The sequence below is a fragment of the Vigna unguiculata genome, chromosome 10, assembly GCF_037176805.1.
Source record: "Vigna unguiculata cultivar grain cowpea cultivar isolate G323 ecotype 2 chromosome 10, ASM3717680v1, whole genome shotgun sequence".
NCBI classification, from domain to species: domain Eukaryota; kingdom Viridiplantae; phylum Streptophyta; class Magnoliopsida; order Fabales; family Fabaceae; genus Vigna; species Vigna unguiculata.
This window is the reverse complement of record NC_140801.1, coordinates 2,452,047-2,474,818: the sequence shown is the minus strand read 5'-3', so window position 1 is coordinate 2,474,818 and position 22,772 is coordinate 2,452,047. Positions and strand designations below refer to the sequence as shown.

The 22,772-nt window shown below is 42.1% G+C and overlaps 2 protein-coding genes across 3 annotated transcripts; one reads left to right on the top strand and one right to left on the bottom strand.

Moving 5' to 3' along the window:
• The first annotated feature begins 9,681 nt into the window (after window positions 1–9,681).
• LOC146881996 (uncharacterized) lies at window positions 9,682–11,111 on the top strand. The gene is made up of 2 exons (XM_085668134.1): window positions 9,682–11,049; window positions 11,100–11,111. Exons 1-2 carry the CDS (start codon window positions 9,682–9,684, stop codon window positions 11,109–11,111), a joined length of 1,380 nt encoding a protein of 459 aa, XP_085524260.1.
• Window positions 11,112–17,061: 5,950 nt separating this feature from the next.
• On the bottom strand, window positions 17,062–22,180 carry ASG1 (nuclear factor 1 A-type protein (DUF1005)). 2 transcript variants are annotated; one of them, XM_028052082.2, is made up of 4 exons: window positions 21,877–22,180; window positions 19,203–19,872; window positions 18,041–18,758; window positions 17,062–17,295 (listed from the first exon to the last, which is right to left on the bottom strand). In XM_028052082.2, exons 2-3 carry the CDS (start codon window positions 19,808–19,810, stop codon window positions 18,065–18,067), a joined length of 1,302 nt encoding a protein of 433 aa, XP_027907883.1. In that variant the 5' UTR covers window positions 19,811–19,872; window positions 21,877–22,180; the 3' UTR covers window positions 17,062–17,295; window positions 18,041–18,064. The 2 variants fall into 2 exon arrangements, with proteins under 2 accessions (XP_027907883.1, XP_027907882.1); XM_028052081.1 differs by lacking the exon at window positions 17,062–17,295 and having other exon boundaries at window positions 17,821–18,758.
• Window positions 22,181–22,772: the final 592 nt, after the last annotated feature.

The window sequence follows — 22,772 nt, the reverse complement described above, 5'->3', positions numbered from 1 at the left end:
AGTGATAATTTATTTAATTTGACCAATAAATAAATTAAATATTTGAAACATTATTGGTCATAGTATTTAAAAAATTCAAATTGTCAACTTAATTGTAATAAAAAATTAATAAATGGTTGTTAGTGAATTTAAGAGTTGATCCATCTTTAATTTGTATTTGAAAAAGTTACAGTTTTTTCCAAATAACTTGTGGTTAGCTCGGTTAATTAACAAGTTAGAAACTTAATTTGACATCTTCAATATTATTGGACTAGTGAGTTTCTTCCTGCAGTTCGGCCAGGAGTTCCACAGACCAAAAATATAATATTTTTATACTTATAATTTGTGGACTAAATTCAATATATTTGTTATATTCCCAAACTTACTTCATATGCATAAAAAATTATCTAAACTGAAGTACAACAATGATGATCAAAAATGAAAAAAAGAATCATTGACGAGTTTGAGACTTCTAAATCAGGCTTTTGACATTTCATCTTGGTGAGTTTCTCGAGTTGAAAACACAATATTGTTTGAATTAGAGTAAGCTCACATTTGGATTGGGTATGAAAAAGAAAAGAAATGGAGAGAACGAAAATAGAAATGTGTAGAAAGTCAAATTGTTTGAATTAAATATAAAAGATAAAAATGGTAGAAAGTTAAATGATTTGGATTAGGTAAGAGATTCTAAAAAGAGCGAGAAGTGGGATAAATTTGTTTATTATTAAAACTTTATTTTATTTATTATATATAATAAATGAAATGTAAATATTTATTAACGTTTATGATATGTTTGCATGGTAATTTTGTTTACATGCTTTTTTTTTCTTCCATTATATGTTTGTTTAGACAAAATTAGTCCTACAACCAATTATTCATCTTTAAAGTAATTTGCTTTTACAAGTCCAATCCATAGATAATCATTTCTTCCATCATCTTTATAATTTCTTTTCACATTTCTATAATATAAAAATATCAATGTATTCATAATGTATAATAAATACATTATATATGTAAGCCCCTTTTCTTTTGTCCCAGAGGTTTGGGCCTGGCCCTTCGTAGGCCCAAGGGCAGCCCCTCTGAAGGGCACCCTACCCTACCACCAACCCCTCCATTCTCCTCATTCCTCAACTTTTCTTTTTTTAGAAACAGCAGTTCCATACCTTGCCCTCTGCTAGGTGCTCTGCTAGGGCACGAAATCACCTCCCATTTCCAAGCTAGCCTAAGCCATTCGGTACTCTAGGTAAGTTAAAACTCAAGATCTTTAGTCCGTTTTTCCCCTTCCCATTGTCTTGTACGTTGGTCTGGGTAGGGTTTAACTCTGTACTCGTGTTTCTGTACTGGTTTCCATGTTTCTAGCTCACTTCCTTGGTTCTGGAGCTGCCATTTTCGGGGATTGCGGATCTGTTGTTTTTGGTGCTCAATCGAAGGTAAGGGAAGCTAGGTTCTTTTCGCGTTTTTAAAATATGTGGTCTGTTTTCGTTTATGTTTTATGCTTAAATGATTGGAAAACGTTAGTTTTGGTATATTTCTGAGTTAGGGGTTCAAATATTCATGAAACTGTGATGTTTGACGTCTTTTTCGTTTTCTGATGCGTTGCACAGTCGCTGGGCGAGTTCCTTGGCTCGCTGGGCGAGTTCCTTGGCTCGCTGGGCTAGTTCCTTGGCTCGCTGGGCTAGTTCCTTGGCTCGCTGGGCGACTGTGTACTTTTCTGATATGTGCAGTTTTAGAAAAATTGACTTTCCCGACTCATTAACCGTTTGATTGAGCTCAAATTTTGACATGTGGTTCATAACATGCTATTTTATGTTTTGACCGGTTGGATCGTCGATTAGATATCTGTAGCTTGAGAAATGTGTCACGCATTACTGTAGTGATTTTGGTTTTGTGATAATAAATTTTCTTAGAAATTTTGGTGTAAGAATTATGGTTGTGTGTTGTGCTTGATTGTATGAGATTAAATGAAGTCTTGTTATGTTGAGTATGAAATGGAAAACATGACTTGTTTGGTTGGTTGAGAACTTGCATGAGAATCGGATGTTCAAGATAAAGGTGGTGGATATGGTATGAAGCATAAATTTAGTGCGATAGGCGTAATTCCATGAGTCTCGTGGGGAGACCTCGTGGTGGCGTGTAGTGTATATATTAAGATAAGGATTCAAGTAAGGATCGCATCCCGAAACTCTAAAGGGTCAGTGAGTCTCAAGTAGAGCAAACTGACCCAAGTGGTGAGAGTAGCGGGAGGCCCTAGTATTTGGCAGGATAATGGCCTTAGACGTTTAAAGGCTAACCTTGTGTGTGGTAGGGTGAAACCCATTGGCAATGGCTCTGCAGAGCAGTAGAGGCCACCACAAGTGCAAGCGTCTAGTGAATCCGATCTTAATATATGTATCCGGATAATTGAGTCATAGTGTCTTGCTTGTTTGTTATACCATGAATTATGTGCCTCTGTGTTGTATGTCTGGGAATGTTTATGCATTTATTCCTTCATACCATGATAAGTATTATATTACACTAGCTTACCCTTGCATGTTTGTGTTTGTTTTCTGTTATGTTTTCTTGTTGCGATGATCACCTTTGGTGGGAGCAGAAGAGAGAGAGGTTCGAGATGGATCCGGGAGACGCAGCGGTGCGATCTAGTTTGTCTGTCTTGATGACCTTAGGGGCAGATTCATGGCCCTAGTGCCTTGTAATTCCATGCTCTTAGAGCATTTCTTTTGCCCAACTGTTGAACTTTTAGACTGTGTTTTCTCATGGCATGGTTATATGCCTATGACCTCTTTTAAGAGTTTCTGGATGACTGTAACAGTTACCTTTTCTATCGTTTTTGTTCATCTGAGCGCTTCTCGTTATTATAACTGTGTGATGCTTTATTTAGTAGTGTAATCTATTAAAATGGGACGTCACACTTTTATGGTATCAGAGCCTTCGTTCCTAAGTGTCTGTGGGCTATGTGTTTGCTTAGCTTTCGTTGTGTCTTTGCTGTCATGTTTAGATGAGTTTCCAATCTAACCGAGTCTGATGGTGCTTTCTGTGTGTCCAGTGTTATGGCACCCCCGCGTATCGCTCCTCCTCAACCCCCTCAGGGCGATGGACAAGATCTGGCCAGGGCGATCGAGGCAATGGCTGCGGCTTTGACTCAGCAAAGCAATGCCATGATGCAACAACACGAGGCGGCGATGCAGCGCCAGGAAGCCTCTCTTGAGCAGCAGAACTTCATGATGCAGCAGATGGAAGCTGCTAGGCAGGCTGCTGAGGACGCACAGAGGCAGCATGTGGATGCTCTCCGACACCTAGGGGAGAATGCTGCAGGTGCTCAGATGTATGGTCCTCATCCCCAACCTCCACCCCCTGAATGGAGTTTGGAAGACTTTTTGAAGCACCAACCTGCCAAGTTTGATGGCAAGAAGAGTCCCGACCAGGCGGACCAGTGGATGAAAGATATGGAGCGCATCTTTGATGCCAAGAGGTGCCCCGATGAGAGCAGGCTTGCTTTCACTGTCTACATGCTCACGGGAGAAGCTGAGCATTGGTGGGCCAGCATGAAGCTGGTGATGGAGGAGAAACATGAGGATGTCACATGGGAAGCCTTCAAGAGGAAGTTTCTTTCGGAGTATTTCCCTGATAGCATGAGGTACGCTAAGGAGGTAGAGTTCCTCCAGCTGACACAAGGGAACAAGTCAGTAGCTGAGTACGCCGAGAGGTTCAAGCATCTGGGGCGTTTCTATACCATGCCACTAGATGAAGAGTGGCATTGCAGGAAATTTGAGAATGGTCTTAGAGGAGACATCCGCTTGATGGTAGCTCCACTGTCCATCAAGGACTTTGCGGCCTTAGTGGAAAAGGCCAGGGTCATGGAGCGTATGAAGGTGGAGGTGGAAGCTCAACAGCAACCACAGCAGAGAGTTAGTGGACCATCTGGGTCCAGGCCGAGGATTGAAGAGAAGAGGAAGCCTTATGCTAGACCTCACCCACAGTCACAGGGGTCTAGAGGTTTTTCTTCCCCACCCAGCAGGATCCAGTGCCACCATTGCGGAGGACCGCATGTGAAGAGTTTCTGCCCACAGCTATCTGGGTTCCGCAGGTGCAACCATTGTGGCAGAGAGGGTCACTTTGGTAGAGATTGTCCCACTCTGAGGAGAACAGTAGCACGACCTCCACCACACACTCCGAGTCAGAGTTCAGGCCAGACTCAGCAGAGAGGAGGAGGCAGCAGGCCTCAGGCTACAGGCAGGGTTTTTGCTATGACTGGGTCAGAGGCGGCAGGTTCAGGTAACCTTGTTATTGGTTGTTGTGTGATATCTGGCAAGTCCTGTTGTGTTCTTTTTGATTCTGGAGCGACACACTCATTTGTGTCAGAGTCTTGTGTGCGGGAGTTGGGTCTGCCGGTGTGTGAGCTACAGTTTGATCTCGTGGTATCGACTCCGGCATCTGGGTTGGTTAGGACTTCTTCTGTGTGTTCTAGATGTTTAGTTGAGGTAGAGGGGCGCGTATACAAAGTCAATCTTATATGCCTCCCTCTGCAAGGGTTAGATGTGATCTTGGGAATGGATTGGCTCTCTGCCAATCACGTTCTCATCGACTGCCGAGAGAAGAAGTTGTTGTTCCACAGCTCGGAGGAGCCTGAGCTAATATCTTCCCATGAGGTTATGAAGGAAATCCGGGATGGTGTCCAGTGTTATATGGTCTTTGCCAGGATGGAAGTTGAGAAAGAGGAAAGGATAACAGTGATACCAGTGGTCAGGGACTTTGAGGATGTGTTTCCCGAAGAGGTACCGGGTTTGCCCCCGAGGAGAGAGGTTGAGTTCTCCATAGACTTGGTACCGGGAGCTGGTCCAGTGTCGATAGCTCCTTACCGCATGGCGCCAGCAGAGTTGGTGGAGTTAAAGAAGCAGATAGAGGAGTTGCTTGAGAAACAGTTTATACGGCCGAGTGCCTCGCCGTGGGGAGCGCCTGTCTTGTTGGTAAAGAAGAAGGACGGTGGCTCAAGGTTGTGTGTGGATTATAGGCAGCTGAACAAGCTGACTATCAAAAATAAGTACCCCTTGCCAAGAATAGATGATTTGATGGATCAGCTACATGGGGCATCAGTGTTCTCCAAGATTGATCTTCGGTCGGGTTATCATCAGATTTTGGTGAAGGCAGAAGATGTTGAGAAGACGGCTTTCAGATCCAGATATGGGCATTACGAGTATGTCGTCATGCCATTCGGTGTGACTAATGCCCCGGCTTTGTTCATGGACTACATGAACCGGATCTTTCGCCCGTTTCTAGATAAGTTTGTCGTGGTCTTCATAGACGACATTCTCATCTACTCCAGGACGCAGGAGGAGCATGCTGAGCATCTGAGGATAGTGCTTAGCATTTTGAGGGAGAAGCAACTGTTTGCCAAGTTGTCCAAGTGTGACTTCTGGATGAGAGAGGTGCAGTTCTTGGGGCACGTGATATCAGCTCAGGGTATAGCTGTTGATCCAGCGAAGGTAGAGGCCGTGATACAGTGGGAATGTCCCAAGTCAGTGACTGAGATCCGAAGCTTCGTGGGTTTAGCTGGCTACTACAGGAGATTTATAGAGGGGTTCTCCAAGATAGTAGCACCCTTGACACAGCTAACCAGGAAAGACCAACCGTTTGTATGGACTGATAGGTGTGAGGAGAGCTTCAGGGAGCTTAAGCAGAGGCTGACGAGTGCTCCAGTGTTGGTAATCCCAGATGTGAGTAAACCCTTTGAGGTCTACTGTGATGCCTCTCATCAGGGTCTTGGGTGTGTCTTGATGCAGGAGAGGAAGGTGGTGGCTTATGCTTCAAGGCAGTTGAAGGTTCATGAGAAGAACTACCCCACTCATGACCTAGAGTTAGCAGCGGTGGTTTTTGCTTTGAAGATATGGAGGCACTACTTGTATGGTGCACAGTTCCGTGTGTTTAGTGACCACAAGAGTTTGAAGTACCTCTTCGATCAAAAAGAGCTTAATATGAGGCAGAGGCGGTGGATAGAGTTTCTAAAGGACTACGACTTCGAGCTTCTCTACCACCCAGGGAAGGCGAATGTGGTAGCGGACGCATTGAGTAGGAAGGCGGTGCATGTGGCGCACTTGATGATAAAAGAGATGGAGTTGCTTGAGAGTTTCAGAGACATGAAGCTACAGTTTGAGTTGGAGCCGGAATTCATTAGGTGTAGCACCTTGGTTATATCTAGTGATTTCTTGAGCTTAATCAGGGAGAGACAAGCAACGGATGTTAGTCTACAGAAGGTAAAAGAGTTACTGGGGACGGATCAGGCCAAGGAGTTTGCCTTAGGCAGTGATGGTGTGTTGAGGTTCAGAGGCAGGGTTTGTGTACCAGAGGATGTTGAGTTGAGGAAGTTGATCCTTGAGGAGGGACACAAGAGTCGTCTTAGTCTGCACCCTGGCATGACTAAGATGTACCAAGACCTCAAGGAGAACTTTTGGTGGCAGGGCATGAAAAAGGAAGTTGCACAGTTTGTATCGGCCTGTTTGACTTGTCAAAAGGCGAAGGTGGAGCATCAGAAACCCGGTGGAACGCTTCAACCTTTGGATATTCCGGTGTGGAAGTGGGATAGCATAGCCATGGATTTTGTTACCCACTTGCCTCGCACCGTGAGAGGACATGATGCTATATGGGTGGTGGTGGATCGTTTGACAAAGAGTGCTCACTTTTTGGCAGTGAATCTCAGAATGTCTATGGCCAAGTTGGCCCAGCTTTACATCCGAGAGATAGTGAGACTTCATGGAGTGCCTAGTAGCATAGTGTCTGACAGAGACCCCCGGTTCACTTCCAGGTTCTGGCAGGCACTGCAGGAGGCTATGGGTAGCAGGCTGAGGATGAGTTCTGCTTATCATCCTCAGACGGATGGCCAGTCAGAGAGGGTGATTCAGTCCTTGGAGGACTTGTTGAGGACTTGCATCTTGGACCACCTTGGCAGTTGGGATGAAGTGTTACCGCTGGTGGAGTTTACCTACAACAACAGTTACCAAGCGAGTATAGGGATGGCACCCTATGAGGCTTTGTACGGGAGGAGGTGTAGGACTCCCTTATGTTGGTACCAGGATGGTGAGTCAGTTTTGGTAGGACCTGAGTTGTTGCAACAAACCACAGAGAAGGTGCAATTAGTGAGAGATAGGTTGCAAGCATCCCAGAGTCGGCAAAAGGCATACGCAGACCGAAGAAGGAGACCCCTAGAGTTTGAGGCTGGGGAGCATGTGTTCTTGAGGGTGACCCGAACCACTGGTGTGGGGAGGGCTATCCGCTCAAGGAAGTTGTCACCTAAGTTTTTGGGTCCGTATCAGATCTTAAGGAGGATAGGACCCGTGGCTTATGAGGTTGCATTGCCACCCCAGTTGGCTAATCTACACCCAGTCTTTCATGTTTCACAGCTACGTAAGTATGTCTTCGACCCATCACATGTCTTGGAGGCAGAGGATGTGCAAGTCAGGGAGAATCTCCAGGTAGTGGTACAGCCCGTGGCTATAGAGGATCGCCAAGTGAAGGAGCGCAAGGGAAGAGCCACTAGTCTTGTGAAGGTCATCTGGGACCGGAGGACAGGCGACGCAACTTGGGAGCTGGAGGAGGACATGAGGAGCTCATACCCACATCTGTTCTGGTGAGTCTAATTTTTCGAGGACGAAAAATTTTTGTTGTTGGGGAGATATTGTAAGCCCCTTTTCTTTTGTCCCAGAGGTTTGGGCCTGGCCCTTCGTAGGCCCAAGGGCAGCCCCTCTGAAGGGCACCCTACCCTACCACCAACCCCTCCATTCTCCTCATTCCTCAACTTTTCTTTTTTTAGAAACAGCAGTTCCATACCTTGCCCTCTGCTAGGTGCTCTGCTAGGGCACGAAATCACCTCCCATTTCCAAGCTAGCCTAAGCCATTCGGTACTCTAGGTAAGTTAAAACTCAAGATCTTTAGTCCGTTTTTCCCCTTCCCATTGTCTTGTACGTTGGTCTGGGTAGGGTTTAACTCTGTACTCGTGTTTCTGTACTGGTTTCCATGTTTCTAGCTCACTTCCTTGGTTCTGGAGCTGCCATTTTCGGGGATTGCGGATCTGTTGTTTTTGGTGCTCAATCGAAGGTAAGGGAAGCTAGGTTCTTTTCGCGTTTTTAAAATATGTGGTCTGTTTTCGTTTATGTTTTATGCTTAAATGATTGGAAAACGTTAGTTTTGGTATATTTCTGAGTTAGGGGTTCAAATATTCATGAAACTGTGATGTTTGACGTCTTTTTCGTTTTCTGATGCGTCGCACAGTCGCTGGGCGAGTTCCTTGGCTCGCTGGGCTAGTTCCTTGGCTCGCTGGGCTAGTTCCTTGGCTCGCTGGGCTAGTTCCTTGGCTCGCTGGGCGACTGTGTACTTTTCTGATATGTGCAGTTTTAGAAAAATTGACTTTCCCGACTCATTAACCGTTTGATTGAGCTCAAATTTTGACATGTGGTTCATAACATGCTATTTTATGTTTTGACCGGTTGGATCGTCGATTAGATATCTGTAGCTTGAGAAATGTGTCACGCATTACTGTAGTGATTTTGGTTTTGTGATAATAAATTTTCTTAGAAATTTTGGTGTAAGAATTATGGTTGTGTGTTGTGCTTGATTGTATGAGATTAAATGAAGTCTTGTTATGTTGAGTATGAAATGGAAAACATGACTTGTTTGGTTGGTTGAGAACTTGCATGAGAATCGGATGTTCAAGATAAAGGTGGTGGATATGGTATGAAGCATAAATTTAGTGCGATAGGCGTAATTCCATGAGTCTCGTGGGGAGACCTCGTGGTGGCGTGTAGTGTATATATTAAGATAAGGATTCAAGTAAGGATCGCATCCCGAAACTCTAAAGGGTCAGTGAGTCTCAAGTAGAGCAAACTGACCCAAGTGGTGAGAGTAGCGGGAGGCCCTAGTCTTTGGCAGGATAATGGCCTTAGACGTTTAAAGGCTAACCTTGTGTGTGGTAGGGTGAAACCCATTGGCAATGGCTCTGCAGAGCAGTAGAGGCCACTACAAGTGCAAGCGTCTAGTGAATCCGATCTTAATATATGTATCCGGATAATTGAGTCATAGTGTCTTGCTTGTTTGTTATACCATGAATTATGTGCCTCTGTGTTGTATGTCTGGGAATGTTTATGCATTTATTCCTTCATACCATGATAAGTATTATATTACACTAGCTTACCCTTGCATGTTTGTGTTTGTTTTCTGTTATATTTTCTTGTTGCGATGATCACCTTTGGTGGGAGCAGAAGAGAGAGAGGTTCGAGATGGATCCGGGAGACGCAGCGGTGCGATCTAGTTTGTCTGTCTTGATGACCTTAGGGGCAGATTCATGGCCCTAGTGCCTTGTAATTCCATGCTCTTAGAGCATTTCTTTTGCCCAACTGTTGAACTTTTAGACTGTGTTTTCTCATGGCATGGTTATATGCCTATGACCTCTTTTAAGAGTTTCTGGATGACTGTAACAGTTACCTTTTCTATCGTTTTTGTTCATCTGAGCGCTTCTCGTTATTATAACTGTGTGATGCTTTATTTAGTAGTGTAATCTATTAAAATGGGACGTCACACTTTTATGGTATCAGAGCCTTCGTTCCTAAGTGTCTGTGGGCTATGTGTTTGCTTAGCTTTCGTTGTGTCTTTGCTGTCATGTTTAGATGAGTTTCCAATCTAACCGAGTCTGATGGTGCTTTCTGTGTGTCCAGTGTTATGGCACCCCCGCGTATCGCTCCTCCTCAACCCCCTCAGGGCGATGGACAAGATCTGGCCAGGGCGATCGAGGCAATGGCTGCGGCTTTGACTCAGCAAAGCAATGCCATGATGCAACAACACGAGGCGGCGATGCAGCGCCAGGAAGCCTCTCTTGAGCAGCAGAACTTCATGATGCAGCAGATGGAAGCTGCTAGGCAGGCTGCTGAGGACGCACAGAGGCAGCATGTGGATGCTCTCCGACACCTAGGGGAGAATGCTGCAGGTGCTCAGATGTATGGTCCTCATCCCCAACCTCCACCCCCTGAATGGAGTTTGGAAGACTTTTTGAAGCACCAACCTGCCAAGTTTGATGGCAAGAAGAGTCCCGACCAGGCGGACCAGTGGATGAAAGATATGGAGCGCATCTTTGATGCCAAGAGGTGCCCCGATGAGAGCAGGCTTGCTTTCACTGTCTACATGCTCACGGGAGAAGCTGAGCATTGGTGGGCCAGCATGAAGCTGGTGATGGAGGAGAAACATGAGGATGTCACATGGGAAGCCTTCAAGAGGAAGTTTCTTTCGGAGTATTTCCCTGATAGCGTGAGGTACGCTAAGGAGGTAGAGTTCCTCCAGCTGACACAAGGGAACAAGTCAGTAGCTGAGTACGCCGAGAGGTTCAAGCATCTGGGGCGTTTCTATACCATGCCACTAGATGAAGAGTGGCATTGCAGGAAATTTGAGAATGGTCTTAGAGGAGACATCCGCTTGATGGTAGCTCCACTGTCCATCAAGGACTTTGCGGCCTTAGTGGAAAAGGCCAGGGTCATGGAGCGTATGAAGGTGGAGGTGGAAGCTCAACAGCAACCACAACAGAGAGTTAGTGGACCATCTGGGTCCAGGCCGAGGATTGAAGAGAAGAGGAAGCCTTATGCTAGACCTCACCCACAGTCACAGGGGTCTAGAGGTTTTTCTTCCCCACCCAGCAGGATCCAGTGCCACCATTGCGGAGGACCGCATGTGAAGAGTTTCTGCCCACAGCTATCTGGGTTCCGTAGGTGCAACCATTGTGGCAGAGAGGGTCACTTTGGTAGAGATTGTCCCACTCTGAGGAGAACAGTAGCACGACCTCCACCACACACTCCGAGTCAGAGTTCAGGCCAGACTCAGCAGAGAGGAGGAGGCAGCAGGCCTCAGGCTACAGGCAGGGTTTTTGCTATGACTGGGTCAGAGGCGGCAGGTTCAGGTAACCTTGTTATTGGTTGTTGTGTGATATCTGGCAAGTCCTGTTGTGTTCTTTTTGATTCTGGAGCGACACACTCATTTGTGTCAGAGTCTTGTGTGCGGGAGTTGGGTCTGCCGGTGTGTGAGCTACAGTTTGATCTCGTGGTATCGACTCCGGCATCTGGGTTGGTTAGGACTTCTTCTGTGTGTTCTAGATGTTTAGTTGAGGTAGAGGGGCGCGTATACAAAGTCAATCTTATATGCCTCCCTCTGCAAGGGTTAGATGTGATCTTGGGAATGGATTGGCTCTCTGCCAATCACGTTCTCATCGACTGCCGAGAGAAGAAGTTGTTGTTCCACAGCTCGGAGGAGCCTGAGCTAATATCTTCCCATGAGGTTATGAAGGAAATCCGGGATGGTGTCCAGTGTTATATGGTCTTTGCCAGGATGGAAGTTGAGAAAGAGGAAAGGATAACAGTGATACCAGTGGTCAGGGACTTTGAGGATGTGTTTCCCGAAGAGGTACCGGGTTTGCCCCCGAGGAGAGAGGTTGAGTTCTCCATAGACTTGGTACCGGGAGCTGGTCCAGTGTCGATAGCTCCTTACCGCATGGCGCCAGCAGAGTTGGTGGAGTTAAAGAAGCAGATAGAGGAGTTGCTTGAGAAACAGTTTATACGGCCGAGTGCCTCGCCGTGGGGAGCGCCTGTCTTGTTGGTAAAGAAGAAGGACGGTGGCTCAAGGTTGTGTGTGGATTATAGGCAGCTGAACAAGCTGACTATCAAAAATAAGTACCCCTTGCCAAGAATAGATGATTTGATGGATCAGCTACATGGGGCATCAGTGTTCTCCAAGATTGATCTTCGGTCGGGTTATCATCAGATTTTGGTGAAGGCAGAAGATGTTGAGAAGACGGCTTTCAGATCCAGATATGGGCATTACGAGTATGTCGTCATGCCATTCGGTGTGACTAATGCCCCGGCTTTGTTCATGGACTACATGAACCGGATCTTTCGCCCGTTTTTAGATAAGTTTGTCGTGGTCTTCATAGACGACATTCTCATCTACTCCAGGACGCAGGAGGAGCATGCTGAGCATCTGAGGATAGTGCTTAGCATCTTGAGGGAGAAGCAACTGTTTGCCAAGTTGTCCAAGTGTGACTTCTGGATGAGAGAGGTGCAGTTCTTGGGGCACGTGATATCAGCTCAGGGTATAGCTGTTGATCCAGCGAAGGTAGAGGCCGTGATACAGTGGGAATGTCCCAAGTCAGTGACTGAGATCCGAAGCTTCGTGGGTTTAGCTGGCTACTACAGGAGATTTATAGAGGGGTTCTCCAAGATAGTAGCACCCTTGACACAGCTAACCAGGAAAGACCAACCGTTTGTATGGACTGATAGGTGTGAGGAGAGCTTCAGGGAGCTTAAGCAGAGGCTGACGAGTGCTCCAGTGTTGGTAATCCCAGATGTGAGTAAACCCTTTGAGGTCTACTGTGATGCCTCTCATCAGGGTCTTGGGTGTGTCTTGATGCAGGAGAGGAAGGTGGTGGCTTATGCTTCAAGGCAGTTGAAGGTTCATGAGAAGAACTACCCCACTCATGACCTAGAGTTAGCAGCGGTGGTTTTTGCTTTGAAGATATGGAGGCACTACTTGTATGGTGCACAGTTCCGTGTGTTTAGTGACCACAAGAGTTTGAAGTACCTCTTCGATCAAAAAGAGCTTAATATGAGGCAGAGGCGGTGGATAGAGTTTCTAAAGGACTACGACTTCGAGCTTCTCTACCACCCAGGGAAGGCGAATGTGGTAGCGGACGCATTGAGTAGGAAGGCGGTGCATGTGGCGCACTTGATGATAAAAGAGATGGAGTTGCTTGAGAGTTTCAGAGACATGAAGCTACAGTTTGAGTTGGAGCCGGAATTCATTAGGTGTAGCACCTTGGTTATATCTAGTGATTTCTTGAGCTTAATCAGGGAGAGACAAGCAACGGATGTTAGTCTACAGAAGGTAAAAGAGTTACTGGGGACGGATCAGGCCAAGGAGTTTGCCTTAGGCAGTGATGGTGTGTTGAGGTTCAGAGGCAGGGTTTGTGTACCAGAGGATGTTGAGTTGAGGAAGTTGATCCTTGAGGAGGGACACAAGAGTCGTCTTAGTCTGCACCCTGGCATGACTAAGATGTACCAAGACCTCAAGGAGAACTTTTGGTGGCAGGGCATGAAAAAGGAAGTTGCACAGTTTGTATCGGCCTGTTTGACTTGTCAAAAGGCGAAGGTGGAGCATCAGAAACCCGGTGGAACGCTTCAACCTTTGGATATTCCGGTGTGGAAGTGGGATAGCATAGCCATGGATTTTGTTACCCACTTGCCTCGCACCGTGAGAGGACATGATGCTATATGGGTGGTGGTGGATCGTTTGACAAAGAGTGCTCACTTTTTGGCAGTGAATCTCAGAATGTCTATGGCCAAGTTGGCCCAGCTTTACATCCGAGAGATAGTGAGACTTCATGGAGTGCCTAGTAGCATAGTGTCTGACAGAGACCCCCGGTTCACTTCCAGGTTCTGGCAGGCACTGCAGGAGGCTATGGGTAGCAGGCTGAGGATGAGTTCTGCTTATCATCCTCAGACGGATGGCCAGTCAGAGAGGGTGATTCAGTCCTTGGAGGACTTGTTGAGGACTTGCATCTTGGACCACCTTGGCAGTTGGGATGAAGTGTTACCGCTGGTGGAGTTTACCTACAACAACAGTTACCAAGCGAGTATAGGGATGGCACCCTATGAGGCTTTGTACGGGAGGAGGTGTAGGACTCCCTTATGTTGGTACCAGGATGGTGAGTCAGTTTTGGTAGGACCTGAGTTGTTGCAACAAACCACAGAGAAGGTGCAATTAGTGAGAGATAGGTTGCAAGCATCCCAGAGTCGGCAAAAGGCATACGCAGACCGAAGAAGGAGACCCCTAGAGTTTGAGGCTGGGGAGCATGTGTTCTTGAGGGTGACCCGAACCACTGGTGTGGGGAGGGCTATCCGCTCAAGGAAGTTGTCACCTAAGTTTTTGGGTCCGTATCAGATCTTAAGGAGGATAGGACCCGTGGCTTATGAGGTTGCATTGCCACCCCAGTTGGCTAATCTACACCCAGTCTTTCATGTTTCACAGCTACGTAAGTATGTCTTCGACCCATCACATGTCTTGGAGGCAAAGGATGTGCAAGTCAGGGAGAATCTCCAGGTAGTGGTACAGCCCGTGGCTATAGAGGATCGCCAAGTGAAGGAGCGCAAGGGAAGAGCCACTAGTCTTGTGAAGGTCATCTGGGACCGGAGGACAGGCGACGCAACTTGGGAGCTGGAGGAGGACATGAGGAGCTCATACCCACATCTGTTCTGGTGAGTCTAATTTTTCGAGGACGAAAAATTTTTGTTGTTGGGGAGATATTGTAAGCCCCTTTTCTTTTGTCCCAGAGGTTTGGGCCTGGCCCTTCGTAGGCCCAAGGGCAGCCCCTCTGAAGGGCACCCTACCCTACCACCAACCCATCCATTCTCCTCATTCCTCAACTTTTCTTTTTTTAGAAACAGCAGTTCCATACCTTGCCCTCTGCTAGGTGCTCTGCTAGGGCACGAAATCACCTCCCATTTCCAAGCTAGCCTAAGCCATTCGGTACTCTAGGTAAGTTAAAACTCAAGATCTTTAGTCCGTTTTTCCCCTTCCCATTGTCTTGTACGTTGGTCTGGGTAGGGTTTAACTCTGTACTCGTGTTTCTGTACTGGTTTCCATGTTTCTAGCTCACTTCCTTGGTTCTGGAGCTGCCATTTTCGGGGATTGCGGATCTGTTGTTTTTGGTGCTCAATCGAAGGTAAGGGAAGCTAGGTTCTTTTCGCGTTTTTAAAATATGTGGTCTGTTTTCGTTTATGTTTTATGCTTAAATGATTGGAAAACGTTAGTTTTGGTATATTTCTGAGTTAGGGGTTCAAATATTCATGAAACTGTGATGTTTGACGTCTTTTTCGTTTTCTGATGCGTCGCACAGTCGCTGGGCGAGTTCCTTGGCTCGCTGGGCGAGTTCCTTGGCTCGCTGGGCTAGTTCCTTGGCTCGCTGGGCTAGTTCCTTGGCTCGCTGGGCTAGTTCCTTGGCTCGCTGGGCGACTGTGTACTTTTCTGATATGTGCAGTTTTAGAAAAATTGACTTTCCCGACTCATTAACCGTTTGATTGAGCTCAAATTTTGACATGTGGTTCATAACATGCTATTTTATGTTTTGACCGGTTGGATCGTCGATTAGATATCTGTAGCTTGAGAAATGTGTCACGCATTACTGTAGTGATTTTGGTTTTGTGATAATAAATTTTCTTAGAAATTTTGGTGTAAGAATTATGGTTGTGTGTTGTGCTTGATTGTATGAGATTAAATGAAGTCTTGTTATGTTGAGTATGAAATGGAAAACATGACTTGTTTGGTTGGTTGAGAACTTGCATGAGAATCGGATGTTCAAGATAAAGGTGGTGGATATGGTATGAAGCATAAATTTAGTGCGATAGGCGTAATTCCATGAGTCTCGTGGGGAGACCTCGTGGTGGCGTGTAGTGTATATATTAAGATAAGGATTCAAGTAAGGATCGCATCCCGAAACTCTAAAGGGTCAGTGAGTCTCAAGTAGAGCAAACTGACCCAAGTGGTGAGAGTAGCGGGAGGCCCTAGTCTTTGGCAGGATAATGGCCTTAGACGTTTAAAGGCTAACCTTGTGTGTGGTAGGGTGAAACCCATTGGCAATGGCTCTGCAGAGCAGTAGAGGCCACCACAAGTGCAAGCGTCTAGTGAATCCGATCTTAATATATGTATCCGGATAATTGAGTCATAGTGTCTTGCTTGTTTGTTATACCATGAATTATGTGCCTCTGTGTTGTATGTCTGGGAATGTTTATGCATTTATTCCTTCATACCATGATAAGTATTATATTACACTAGCTTACCCTTGCATGTTTGTGTTTGTTTTCTGTTATGTTTTCTTGTTGCGATGATCACCTTTGGTGGGAGCAGAAGAGAGAGAGGTTCGAGATGGATCCGGGAGACGCAGCGGTGCGATCTAGTTTGTCTGTCTTGATGACCTTAGGGGCAGATTCATGGCCCTAGTGCCTTGTAATTCCATGCTCTTAGAGCATTTCTTTTGCCCAACTGTTGAACTTTTAGACTGTGTTTTCTCATGGCATGGTTATATGCCTATGACCTCTTTTAAGAGTTTCTGGATGACTGTAACAGTTACCTTTTCTATCGTTTTTGTTCATCTGAGCGCTTCTCGTTATTATAACTGTGTGATGCTTTATTTAGTAGTGTAATCTATTAAAATGGGACGTCACAATATATAGATTGTCTAATCTAAAATGTTGAAATGTTGTAATTCTTAATATAATTTTTTATTGCATAAATTGAAACAAAATTATTAATCTAAATAATCTAAAATAAGATTACATGTAGGATTACTTACTCTATAATAGGGTTCTAAATATATAATTTAAAAGTATTTTAATTTATGTAATCGATAAAATTTCTTAATTTTAAATATGATGTATTATGAATGATTTTAGATTGTAAAATATAAAATTACTTTAAATTATATAATTCATTCAGTATATAAAATTATGAAGTGAGAGAATAAATCATGGAGATGTAAGAAGAAAGGCCATAGATATGGTTCTAAATTCTTGCTACACTTTTTATCTCAATCTATGACATTGCAAAAAAAAAATGTTGTTGTGATGTAGTCACATTTGATATCATGATGCACTTGTAACAAGTAAAAATAATTGTTTTAATATAATATATTAATATTGATATTATAAATATTGTAAATTTCGTAGAACTATAAACTTCAATTAAATTTTATTTATAATATTAAAATTATATATTTATAGTGAACATATTATATAATAAACTAAATAATAGTAATTAAAAACTGAATAAAACACAGCATATAATCATCAATATTAGTTCCATTAATTTATGTATTATGACCTTGAAATTTCAACTTAAGTTTATTGAATGCTGTGATTTAGAAGTTTTATTTTGTGTGCTATATTTTATGCATGTATTGTGTATAAATAATTTTAAGTATAAAATCTTAATTTCAACAATTTTGATTAAAAACATTTAACTATAACTTTAAGAAAGATCAAATACAGACTATCAGAAAATAATACTGTATACACAACTTTTTATCATAATCAATCTTAAATTAAAATTGTATAACATAGTTTTTCACATGAGTATAGTAATTTAAATATATACATATATAATTAAACTTTTAAGAAAGTGAAATTTAAATATAATTCAATTTATATAATAAATTTACATTTACTTGTTCATCACCTTATCTCTAATTGATTATTTGACAGGGACAAACCAAGCTGTGCTGACATGTGAGAGATTCACACATACCTGTAAGTATATATAATAAATTTATTGAGTTTAACAATAATTGCTTTAAAAGTTATATCAGAAAAAAAAAAAAAATCTTAAAAGTATACATCTTTAACCTACAGTGTGTAAAATTAAGATTTTCTCTGTAAAAAAAAACTTTTCTTTGAATCAACTAGTTGCCTAGTTGATATTCATTTTGAAGGTAAAGTAACAATTAAGAAAGTGGGGAAACTACTGAAAATTTAAAGTAATAAAATGACTTAAATGTATATAAATAAGCTAAGAACTAAAACATAAAATGTGTTCAAAAACTTCAGTGGATATGAACAAAATCTAAATGCAGATATCACACTATTTACATAGAATTGAAGAGAAACATGTTCAAACTCAAACACATTACAGATTCAGCAACTATTAGATATTCAAAACTATAAATCTGTTCTTGTTATGAAATTCAGTGAATGGATGATACAACAAACAGAGTCAGTCACCTTGAATTTTACAATGAAGCAAAAGAAAGAGATGAAATTTGACAAGAACAGCTATAGAAAAACAGAACCCTTTTCAGAATGGGGTCAGTTCTAGAAAAAAGTTCATTAACTTGATATTGTTTTGTGCACCTTAATTGTACAAGCATCAGAATGCTAATAATATGAGGAAAAATTCACAAGAGGGCAATGCAAGGCACTAACTTAAGCTGTACATTTTTCTAAGCATTGCAGAAAAACAAAGGCAGAAAATTCACATTTATGATGGTGCTTACAGATACATTTTTGCCTTGTGTTCTTCACATAGAATGCCAGAAACCTCTTCTCACCTTCCTCCTGAAAGGTTTACATGCCTGGATACTGAGGTCCACAGCTGCTGCAAGTGCCATGAAGATGGCGGCGTCCTCCACGCATGTCACGTGTCGCATCGCGAGTTGGACCAACGGTTTGCTTTGCTTTCCTTCTCCTTGAATCCTGCAACTCATGACAAAACCTCCAACCAAAGGACTCAGTGCACCAAAGTCTCCACTGCTTTGTGGACTTGGTATTGGACTTGCTGCTGTGGTTGCAGTTCTCAGATGTTTCTCAGTGTCTATGAAAAACTCTCCACCCTTTTCAGCATTTATGTGTATTTCAGACATGAGGACTTCACCTCCCTCTTGAGCTTCAGACAAAAGATGGAACTTGCAGCAAACGGTGTCTCTGATGCCACGCTCGCGCCATGCTTCGAGCTTTCCCCATGGATGCCAGCTCTCTGATCGGCCTGTGTCAGGCCGAACAATCAACCAAGACCCTGGGTTGGATCTGGCAACCCAATCACAACCTGAAGATGGAACAAAGGGAGTTGTTATGAAGGCTGCAGCGACAGCCGAGCCAGAGAGATCGTGTATCGTCACCTTCCACCCCTTTCTTTCTCTCCTCTCTGTCTCCAAGTTAGAAATCTCGGTCGTAGAGCCTGTCCAGTACGCGCTCAACGGGTCAACCTGGGAAACCCTGTCATTCCATAACTATCAAAAGTTTGATTAACAACAAATGTTTAAACTACCGTCACACAGACTAAGATATCAGGTCCAACTGATATAAACAACAAAGAAAACACACTACCAATTTTCTACTTATGAAGATAAGACTTTAGATAATTCAAGCTTCCATTGGAGAAGAAGACTAGTTAACTACATCAATTCACACATACATTTTGGTAAAAGTGTTTTGTCTGAGCTTTAGGATGCAAGGAAAAGTGTAAGTAACACAAATCTCAGTCATTGACCAAGAAACCAATGCTTGATATTTTAACACATCCAAGATCTCACAATGATATTGATTTCAAAGTTAAAACTTGGATGCATGTTATTTGAGAACAAAATTGTGACTTTTAAAGATTTCTGAGAAGGGTCAACATGGTTGAAAGTAAAATAGATTTTGCAAGTTTCCTATCACCTGTCCTTACTAAACTTGCAACTGAAGATTGGTTGCTTGATAGATCCTTGCAGTTGAACTATCTGAGGACTCAATGTTGTGATATCTTCAAACTGGAATACATATCTAGGGTCAGGGTCTAGTTTCACTTTTAGATGTAGCTCGGTACCCGGCTTTCCGTTCTCCTGTTTGTTCTTGCCAATACCTATCCAGCCGTTGAAAAGAATCAACGGCTTTCCTTCACCCCACTCGGGGCCGACGTGCATTTTAAAGATCCCTATTTGCTGCCTTTTGATGCCAACTCCACAATGGGATGCCTTCCTCCCTGAAAACACAGCAATCTCCAAACAACCATGAGTGTTGGAGAAGCATCCAGGTGCTAACAATGCTTTTAAATCAGATTCCTCAAGGTAAAAGCTAGAGGCAATGTTCTGAGTGTCAGGTGTAACTTCTGCAGAGGATATCACAGGGACTGAAGATGTTTGAACTGGAAAACCTCGAAGCCGAATCTCACAAACACAAGGTAGTGAGAGTGTTTGAATGCCGGATTTTCCGGTGTGCAGTTCAATTCCGGTGCATCGCAACCCCAGAGAACCTATTGACAACCTGATGAAGGCCTGAGGATCCATGTTTGTCAGAATTGCCTCCCCATTATTGCTTTTAAAGCACTAGTTCACAAAATTTAGATGCCCTGAGAAACATAAGACAGAAACAAGGATTAGTTAGTCAAGAGAAAATTAAGCATGCATTTGTTTGATTAGTATTAGAAAAGTCACCATACAGTTAAACTTTATGTCCTTATAACAAACAATAACTGAGAAAAAAAGAAATATAGCACAATGAACCAATTATGATGGCTAAGCAAACATTTTACACTGTGTTGTACAATTTCCACATGACTATATGCTGATAGAAAAAGAAAGACACTCTACTTAGATCTACTGATTCCACTTAATGATAGCTTAGGTGCCAAGAGACCATACATAAGAACAAAACCAGTTTTTAAGTTCGTTAACTTCATCATAGTTTGCATTCAAATAAAGCTTTATAGAAAACAAAAACCTTTTTTTACTGAACTTACAAATTGAAGTCCTCAAAAATGGAGTTAACCATCTAAGATATCATTAAAGTTTTCAAAAATGCGTTCGGTTAATGTCAAATGTAAACCGGCATATACAAATCAAGTAATTAAATTGCCAGAACAAAGTCAACTAATGCCTTATCCAATGATGATCAAAAAATGTAGCACCTGAAAAAGAATATCAACCATGTCTCACAAGTATACTGGTTTATTTCAAAATGAACTCTTGCATTAATGAAATAAAGTGTAAAAGGGCATCAGCATATATTGCAAAACCATTTCTTCATTATGTCAAAGACAAACCAAATAACAGATTGCCACAGGACTATTACACAATATAGATGCCATTCTCAATTACTGGGCAAATAAGTTGACAAGCCAATAACTGAAAAACTTATCATGAGTATGTGACTACTTTTCCAAGTGAACACCTTTCAGAAACTATACTTCAACTTAAGCTTTTATGTTTAAGTATAAACCTTACTTGTATTTGAAATTTTCTACTTGTCATGAAGGTGCCCATGTTTACTTTTCTGGTTATTCACTTTTTCCAACAAAAGAAGAAGGCTATCTTTCTCTAAAAAAAATTACATTTAACAGCTTCATTACTGCATGAGGCTGTATGCAATACACAAAAAGTATACCATTTGGATTCTTAAAACAGCATAAAATTACTGTACCAAGTATACCATTCTCTAACAGGTAAAGGTTCATTTCTTAGCAAAAGAAGATGGAATATAAGCAATTTCTTTGACTTTAAGCAAAGATATAGATCAAACCAAATCATGAGTAAGACAAATTAGGTAGAAGGAAATTAACAGAATCAAATAACTGATCAGGTTAGCTCAAACTCATTTGGAAGTTATGAGGCAACCCTCATCTTTGACCAAAGCCCCAATCACATGTTAATATGCCAATCTTTGAACAAAATAACAAAAAAGTCAATTAGACCTACCAAGTCCTTTTTGTCCATTATGAAGAATATTAAAATATCAGTAACAGTCATGCCCACAAACATCTCTCTCTTCAACCTAAGATAGCTTGCATTTCCAGAAACCAAAAGCACTTTCCAATAAAGAGACTTCTTACAAGTTTACTTACAGCAGAGTCAGAAGTTAGCAGTATAAGCATATAACCATTCTCAACAAAACTCAAGCACCCCATTGATCAAATGAATAAACCGATTCCACAAACTCAAATGAACTTAAAACTGTTACAGAAGCTATCAATTGTGATGATGCGAAAACCTCTCAACAAACATTTCATCCAAGTATGAATTTGCAATACACAAAAAAGCAGCAGGTGGAGCTCAAGAACAAGAAACAGAACAAAACAAAAAGTCAAAGTCATTAGGCACATAAAAATGCAACTTGAGCTCATCTAGTTCACACGTAATGCACCAAACTCCCTCAACCTTTCACACAGAGGATTAAACCTTAAAAAACACATAGGCTCAGGTTTACATGCATAACAAGAAATCCCAGAAGGAAAAAAAAAACAGCAAAGTAAAATAAAATAAATAAATAAAACAAACAAACAAACCAAAAAAAAAAACCCAGAAAGAGAAAACAGGTTTTTTAACATGACATACAAAACCCAGGTGAAAAATCTCACCTTTTGCAGCCTCCAAATCCCAAAACTGGAAAAGGGTCGTTCCCAAGAGAAGGGTGTTGAACAACAAAAGCAAGAAAAGAGGAAAAAGGAAGATGAAGGTATATATTATGAAGCAGAAGATGATTGTGCACAGATCACGAGGGTAATAACCCAAAAATCAATGAAATGTTTGCACAATCTCTTCTTTTTCTGTGGCATGCTTTTGTGTTTTTGGTTATGAGAGAGAGGGGAAAAAGAAGAGAAAGATTGAATATAATAATATAATTATTAGTTTAATAATTCAGAAATTATGATCTCTACACCATTTCTCACGAAACAGACGGAGAAAGTAAAGGAATCACATTTGTTTTTTCTTTCTTTTTATGACATTCCAATGTACATGATTATGGAATTTTGACAAAAGAATTTAAGGTTTAGTTCTATTTTTAAGAAACACTTCAATGTCTAATTTTAGTGTTAAGATAATTTTTATCTAACTTTATTTCCTTTTAAAATCATTTCTTATTTTATGTGTATCATAAACTTTCAAAAGTTAAATACTTTACACAAAGAAAATTTGATAGAATAATTTCATTGTTATGATTATAAATAAATTAAATCCAAGTCAACAAATTATGACAGAACTAAAAACAGTACAATTAATATCTCACTATATTTAGTTTTAAATTTCTTTTAAAAAAAGAGATAAAAGTGATTATTTCTTATGATTAGTAAAGAAACATTTTGTAAATAAATTCTCCATTTATATTTTTAATAAAAGTAGGACGAAAACATGATTACTTAAAATGAGGTGTAAACTTAATTCTTTTTCCAACCTTTTGCTTTTAAACTTTTAAACTTTTATTTTTGTCCCCTAATTGATTAATCTATTAAACTATCAAATTAGTATAGCATAT